Here is an 8301-nt window from a genome sequence, read left to right as displayed (position 1 = left end):
GGTGTTTGCTGCGGCGGCGGCCCAACCGGAGCTCGCGCGCTGGGCAGCCCAGAGGCGGCGGTGGCAAACACTGCCCGGCACAGCAAGCAGGGGGCCCGCAGCAGCTGCCACTGTGGCACAGTCCTGACAGGTGTGCCGGGAGCCAGCGCGGGGCCCAGGCTGACAGTGGGGGAGACTTACAAGCTGATGCTGAGAGTAGGAAAAGCAGCCCCTCGCCTGCCCCATGGCTGGCACCCCACACTGCAGCCACTCACAGCCCGCCTGGGGCTGCCTGTGGCTGCTCAGGACAGCCCTGTGCAGGCTGCGAGTGGCTGCAGCAGGGAGTGTGGGCCACCAGGCGGGGGAGGGGCCACTTTTCCCCACACTCAGGACCTGCTTGTCCCCTGCTGGGGAGCAGGGGGTCAGGGCTGCACGCTGCCCCCCGCCTGTACCACGGGGCTGGGGGGCACTGGAAGTGAGCGGGTGCACGGGACCCACATTGGTGTCCCGGGGCCAGTGCCAGTGGGGCCCAGAGTGGGGTGGCAGGAGGACAGGGTCCCAGCCGGCAGGGGCTCTATGGAGCTGGGCCAGCTCCCCGCTCTCCCTGCTGGTGCAGCCCAGCCCGGCTCTACAGCTTGCGCCCCACTCTGGGCCCCACCGATGCTGGCCCTGAGACACTGGGACATTGGTGCCAGGATGGTGACCAGTGGGCGGGGACCCTGTCAAGGGGCGGGGCTACCCATGCGGCCCTTGACAGCTTGCCAAAACTGGGTAAGTGGCCCTCTGCCTGAAATAATTGGGATACGAGATATATAAGGGATGTGCATCAGGAACTGGGAGAATGTCTGTTCACCAGGGCACCCCAAGGGAAAAGGAAGTCTAATGGTCACAAACTGCTGGAAGACCGTTTTAGGATGGACATGAGGAAAAACTTGTTTACTATCCAAGTCTCCAGAGTTTGGAATAGATTCCCTCCAGAAGTGGTGCAAGCACCTACTCTGGATACCTTTAAGGAATGCTTGGATGCTTCCAGCCTTTGAGCTCTAGGTCCCTTCCAGCCCTAATGTCTATGAAATCTATTAAATGTATTGGAGTTCTCTATGCATGTAACATCAAGCAATACCAGAAGGGGAACATTTTCCACAAAAGGTTGCAGGAAGAGTGACTGGCTCTGTCAGGGTGGGCAGCCTCCCTATTCCCAGCCTTCTTCCCCTCTCCCCTGCCCACTAGGGTGGGCAGACCATGCCACAGCATTTAGGGACTTTTTAAAGTCCACAAATCAGGTAAAAATCCCCCCACTTCGCCTCCATACTCAGAGGCATGTGTCCTCCCCTCCTCACCCTTTTCTGTCTGCCACTGCCTCCACTGTTCAGAGGGCAAGGGGAGCTCCAGAACTACTTCTGCCTAGCTCCAGCTGGACTGTGTAGAGGCCAGGCTCAGCCCAGGACAATGGTGGCAGCAGGTGTGTTTCTCCCTCCCTGTGCCTGTTCCCAGGCTGGCAGGGAACACCTGGGGGGAAGGGGAAACCCACCTGCCCCTATCCCAAGCTGAGCCCATGCCCTATACAGCCCAGCTGGAGCAGGCAGGAGTGGCTCTGGGGCCTCCCCCACCCCTAGGACAGTGGCACCAATGGAGATGAGGAAGAATAGGAAGGGAACATGCTTCTGAGCACTGGGGGAAAGAAGCAGGGAAATTCTTACTGCTGGAGGCTTGATGTGACCAGGCCACTGCTCTCTGTAATCCAGCCTTGAGGTTGCTCACCAGAGGTTGCTCACCTAAAGGTTTATGCACCCAGAATCAGAACTGACTTTAAAAAAAAAATATTCTATAATATTTGATAATGCTAGGCATAGTAATTTACATAGTGTTCCTACATTACTTCTGTGAGTCTTGTTTACAAGAAGGAAAAATGTAATGTAAGAACAAGATGCACCAAACTGCATTTTCAATGCAAATATTTGGCATGAAGAACTCCATGGTTTCTATCTATAAAACAGATTTTTATATCTGAAAGACAGAGAAATTTGACCTGTCTTTTCGAACTATATCAAACTGACCATAAGCTATTGTATTAATTAACATGACAACCATGTTGCAAATTTAGTGGATTCATCCTGAGGAACAAGACTTTTGCTGCTGAAAATTAAAAAAGAAAAACCTTGGTACTGTAAGAATTAGGTTGGTTGTACTAACTGTAGTATATATAAAATTTAATTGTTTACTTACAGCTCTATATCCCTTCTCAGGCGTGAGAGCTTCAGCAGCTAACAGATGAGCTTGTACAAGATTTTCAACATGAATCCAGTTCATCTGAGCATTGGGATTTCCAAACTTGAAGTTAAATAGCTTCCTTTCAATATTCTTCTGCAGAAACACAATAATTAAATAATTTCAGAAAGGGAAATTAATTTAGGAGTTTAGGGAAGTTAATGGCTGACTGACTCATTACATTGGTTTCTGTCAAAAAATAAAAAGTAATGCTGTAGTTGCAGTGGAAGGTGTTATGAAATTGTGTAATCTGTTGTGGCTGGAAATCTGTGTGTTGTTTCCAGAACTCTCACAGAAAAATTATGGAAAAAACACCCAAACCACAAGTGGGACAACATTTTTCCCAGAATAACCATTCCATTTATGACTTCACAATTATGGTCCTTAAGGAAAACCTATGCAATACCTTCAGAAGATGGACCTGGGAACAAAAATCGTACTTTCATTGAACTCTGAAAACTAAGGACTTAACACAGACAATGGCTTTATGGTTCATTAGAATTTTAAACAGTTTATTTTTCTCCATTGTTCTTTACTTGGTCTGTAACTACTTGTTAACTTCTTGCTCCACAGATTTACTATTTCCCTTATACGACTATGTTCATTTGTACATTTTAAACAAAAGTAATCATTAGATATGGTATTTAGCTTAGGGTATACCTGATCCATTCCCAGACCTGAGGAAGGGCATTTTATACCTGAAAGATAGCCTAGCATTTCTGTCAGCTGCATAACTGGCCCACAAAGAGATTTTGCCAAACAAATCTTCCTTCTCATAAAAATTAAAAGATTTATTTTTCCTTTATTTATTCACAAACATCCTAAATTTGGCATAAGGAAAATTTAACTAGATCTGTGTGTTACAGCTATGATCTAATTTATAATAGTAAACTAAGACAGGGCTGTCTAAATGGCTGCATATGGTCTGAGAGTGGTTAAATCATGGCCTGTGGACAAATTTCTATACTAGGAAAATTAAATAATAAAATGGAAAAAAATAGAAAAAATAAAAAGGGACTTTTTTCATATCATGGGAATTTTATTACCATGAAATTAGTAGTACTGACGTCTAGAGTATAGCTAGCTATTTCAGCTAATTATTTCCATTTCATCCACTTAATGAGGCCCATGAGAAAGATGGGAATAGAGATGTCAACCTTCCAGTGGACAAAATTTGGACAGCTTTGAACTAAGATGTCATTACAAGATTTGGCTGAAAAAAACCCTAAAATAATGTGGGATAAGCAGTTATGCAAGCTTAGCCTTTCAACCATAGCAGGTCTCACTCAAGATTTCTCTCTCACACAGAAGGGCAGATTTTTTATTTTAATTCTCACTCTCCAACTATGTTATCTGTTACTCTGTATTATGTGTTCAGTCACCAAGCCCAAGATTCACATATGGCAGTGCTGAGTATTCCTGTGCCTAAAAGTAAGGCAGTGATGTCATTATAACTATGATGCTGTAGGAAACAGGCAAAAAGTAAGAGTTGTTTGGGTAATATATTTTACTGGAGCAATTATAGATTTGGGAGAAATATTAGATCAAAGTTAGCTGATACTTAGGTATCTGGCTTTAGGAACATTATTCAAAAACTCAAGTGCCAGAGGGTATACATGCAGACTCCCTGACACTCTTGAGATCACTGCCAGAAAACCAACTTCCTTACTTCCTCAGTTTCACGTTTTGAGATTGCAGCAGGAGAGCTGATTTGTCTTTCCCAGCTCCCACACTGCACTGGAGCCTCCTGAACATATTACCTCTGTGGAGCATGTGTTAGGTAATACAATCTGGAAAAGTCCTAATGTTGCTATGTTATAATGCCAACATCTGAAAATCTCTGCAATCTCAAAATCTGAAACTGAGGCAATGAGGGTGCTTTGCAAACATGTCACTATGGATTTCTGGCATGTTTGAATGTGATGGTAGGGGATCCTTGAAGGAATTCTCACCACCTCAATTATGTGTTTGAAGCAGAGTAGGAATGGGTCTCTTTGGGTTGGGTCTTTCCCAGCCTCCGCCTACACCCTGACATATGCAACACCTCCTACTTTTCGTCGCAAACAATTTTCTCAGTGTCTACTACTTGGCCTGCCTTGGGAGATTGCTGACTGTCGTAGGGTACTAAGGGGTGCCTGCTCCTTTAAGGGCAGAAACTGCCTAGAGAGAGGGTCTTAGGAGCCAGGCAGAACCCCTATAGGTGCAGGTTGCCATGGCAGCAGGCTAATGAGGGAATTAGCCTGCACCTGCACCCGGTCGGGTGACCGGAAGAAGCCAGGGCTTTGGGCACATATAAACCCCAGGGCCATATGAGGAAAGGCTGAGGGGCCTGGGCCTCTTTAGTCTAAAGAAAAGAAGGTTGAGAGGGGATTTGATAGCGGCTTACTGCTATATCAGAGGAGTACATCAGGAGCTCAGTGAACAACTGTTCACTAGGGCACCCCTGGGGAAGACTAGGACCAATGAATACAAGCTCCTTGAAGGGCACTTCAGGCTTAATACCAGGAAAAACACCTTCACAGTCAGGGTGTCCAGACTGTAAAATAAACTCCCTCCAGAGGTGGTGCAGTCACCTACCCTGGTGGTTTTCAAGAGGAGACTGGACAGTCACCTTGCTGGAGTCGCTTGACCCCAGTTGTCCTCCTGCCTAGTGCACGGGAGCTGGACTCGATGATTTGCGAGGTCCCTTCTGGCCCCTAACAATCTATGACTCTATGAGTGTGAACCCTATGTTATTATTGTGTTGTAGCCCAGGGGCTTGTGTTTTCTCTTACTGAAACCGGTAGACTAGGCTGAGGCTATTGGGGAGGCCTCATTGGGGCACACTACAGTGTGGAGAGCCCACACCAGAGAGGGCACAGTGACAAGAGGCTGAGCTAGATGGAGGCCTCAAAAAGGGACAATGTTTAATTGCCACCTGTGAGGCATGGGGTGTGGTAAAGGGGAGGCTTTGGAGCATGCATCTAGCCCATAAGGCCTGGGAGTATCATAAGGCACCTCTTGAGTGTGGGATGCAGTAAGGGGTCCAACAACCCACAGGGCTTAGGGGAGTCTGTCAGGACTGTGACCAAGCAGCAACCCAAGGGCAGCATCTCAATTCATTATTTAAACCAGCAAAATGTGGCAGGCGAGATTAGTAGGTGACCATAGGGTGGAGCTGAAACGGTTATGGGGCCCTAGGGACATCACGGCCATCCCTGGGGAGGCTGTATCATGACACTGACGTACAGTTGAGGCTTTTTTTCCAGGCCTTTGCCCCCATTCTTGCCTGATTATCTTTAGCAATGTCTAAAGATAATCTTTAGCCTTCTGTCTCCTTATCTGGGGTTATCCCAATCTCTTTCTTTGGTGTCTACCTCTTTGAACCCCATTCCACCACTGCCCCTTGGGGCCCTCTTCACTTCCTACTGCTTTTCCCTTTCAGGACTTCCTAATCCCTATCTTGGTCCCCTGACTGCTACTGGGATGGCTTTTGTTCCTGTGTGGTACTTCGCTCTTCCTTGAGGTTGGGTTTTGTGTGTGACACTGCCTTTTCTAGGATCTCTCCAGGTGTTCGTCCCATCCTCCTCAACTCTGGTTCTCCAGCCTGTTTTCTGGCTGTGGCTTCAGCCAATACCTCTCTTCCAGAGCATGTATCTGATTTACAGCGTGCCTGGGCTTGGCAGCCCTTGGTCTCCATTCTCTTGGTTTTGGTTATTTCACCTTCTGAGTGCAGCCTCAGCATAACCAGTCACTCCTCCTGCCTCTTGTTCTGGACCGCTTGTTCTTTTGCTCAGTTATCATGTCCGCCCATTTCACTTCTACCTGCTAGATATGATCTGCCACTATCAATATTTCAGCCTCTGGCCTGCTGGCAAGTTCTTCCAGTTTCTCTCGTAGTTGGTCCACCTCCTCCATATGCTGGCTTATCAGCTAGCACCATTTCTGATCCAGGCACTCCAAGATAGCTGCCAGGGCCTCTTCCCATATGGGGATAAGCATGAATGCTGTGTGCCTCCTGAGGCTGGGGGGGGGGCATGGAGACCACCCGCAGGCGGTGGTGGCATGGTGGCGGTGAGCTTCTGCAGGTGGCTGCGGTGGTGTTGGCGAGGGGGAGCGGGGTGGCAAGCACTGATCAGCGGCCACCCGCAGGCACCACCAGCAGCTATCAGCAACCACCCACAGATGCCACCGGCAGAAGCAAGGGGGAGCGGTGGTGAGTGATGACTGTCTGCAGGTGCCACTGGCAGCAGCTGTCAATCTCAAGGGGTGCACGTACATCTGCGTGCACCCCCTGTGTTGCCAATGGATATCAAGTCCTACCCCTGAGGGTCTATCCATCACAGTATTCTTTCCCTGTCGCACTGCTCCCATCTGTATCTGGACTGTATCTTTTCCCCAAACTGGCTCTTTTCCACCTCCACCCTTTGCAACTGGGTTCACAATGTGTCACTCTCCTTGGTTTTACTTCTTGCTTCTGCCTCGAAGGATCGCATCTGGTCCTACAAACACACCTTCCATCTGTTCTCTGACTTTCTCCATTTCTCTTGACATGACCTTTCCCATCTCCTCTGACTGGATATGGCTTTGGACTAACTCTCTCCACATCTCTTGTTTTAATTGGAAGTATCACTGTTGCCCACTCTCCAGCTTGCCATGCAACTCCTCTACCTTATCCTCTTGATCCTGCAGTTGTTTCTGGATGGTCCCTATAAGGTGTTCTGATTCTTCAATCCAACGTGCAAAATCTGATTTATTTATTTATTTTCCACTGCCTGGGCTGCACCGGCTTTGGACAGGTTCAGCATCAACACCACCATCTCCTGCATCTTGTGCAACTTTTTTTCCTGTTTTCTGCTCTTCTCAGCTTCGTTCAGGATGAGTTGTTCTAGCGCTTGAGTTTTGTCAACCTGCAATCAGACGTCTGACTTCTTTGGGCCCTCCTTCCTTCTCTCAAGATTGCAAACATAGTTCTAATACAGACACTTTTGCTTTGGCCTGCTTGTTTTTGGACCTCACTATTTCTAGCTCCCGTTGTAAGTGGGCCACTCTTCCCTGCACCTCATCTGCCTGCAACTGCCAGTTAGGGTCTCTTGCTCTAAAGCTTCCATAGTCTCTATCTCTGCCATGTTGTTGTTGGTTTTTTCCTGATCCTCTCTTCCTTTTATCCCCTCTCCACTGGGAAGAGGACCACCCCTGACCTGGGCCTGAAGTCTTTTTTTTTTTTTCAGTTTCCTACAGCAGTATTTTTTTTTTTTTTTTTTACCTTCAGCTCCCTCTCCTGAGCTCTGGTACTGCTGGCTTATGATAAGACTCTCAGGGTTTCTATACTAGCCCAAGGGTTCACTCCCTTCCTCAGGGTCATGGCTTTCTTCCAATACACCCTCGGGGTCCCGAGGGTTGGCCATGAAGCCCCTGGAACTGTGCCAGCTTTGCCTCAAGGATGCCCTCTTGTCTTTCCTGCCACATCTTTATGGTAAAGTAATAAAGTGAGAGGCTGCCCACCGGCCTTCATATCGCCCCAGTATACTGAACCTCACAGGAACTTGCTGGTCATTGGGCCCTTTGCCAGACCTCACTCCAGTATTGTGCCACACGGGGCACCTCAAGCCTTATGGGCTAATCGTATGGCTCCAAACCTCTCCTTTAGCACATACCCCATAACTTGCGAATATTACATGGATGTTGTTCCCTCTGTTGGGGTCTAGGCCTACTGGACCTCATCCCCATTAATCTGGCTAGCCTAGGTCCACTGTGTTAGACCTGACTCCAAAGCACTAGCTAACTTGGTCTGTTCTGGTTATGGGGCCCCTGTCTGCTGCACCCCACTGATGCTAGGCCCCCTGGCCCCTGTGTTTGCTGTGCACCTCCTGGCACCAGGCCCTCTGGTCCCGGTCTCTGCTGCATCCCTCTGGAACTGGGCTCTCTGGCCCTTGTTCAGTTGTACTCATAGCAGTTTCACAGAAGCTAGGGTCAGGAGGGACCTGAACAGATCATCTAGCCTGACCCCCTGCCATAGGCAGGGATGAATGCTGGGGTCACAAGACCCCAGACAGGGGGTCCTCCCACCGCCCC

At 48.5% G+C, this 8301-nt stretch overlaps 1 protein-coding gene across 1 annotated transcript in view; it reads right to left on the bottom strand.

Annotated features, from left to right (window-relative positions):
* Window positions 1-8301, bottom strand: part of LOC102368792 (putative short-chain dehydrogenase/reductase family 42E member 2) — a 31669-nt gene that overhangs the window by 4629 nt on the left and 18739 nt on the right. Inside the window, exon 7 of the mRNA XM_006026141.1 lies at window positions 2206-2343. Within this exon, the coding sequence (XP_006026203.1) occupies window positions 2206-2343 (138 nt within the window). The remainder of the gene's footprint in view (window positions 1-2205; window positions 2344-8301) is intronic.

This window comes from Alligator sinensis, unplaced genomic scaffold, assembly GCF_000455745.1.
Source record: "Alligator sinensis unplaced genomic scaffold, ASM45574v1 scaffold330_1, whole genome shotgun sequence".
In the NCBI taxonomy this organism is placed as follows: domain Eukaryota; kingdom Metazoa; phylum Chordata; order Crocodylia; family Alligatoridae; genus Alligator; species Alligator sinensis.
This window is presented reverse-complemented; position numbering and strand designations above follow the sequence as displayed.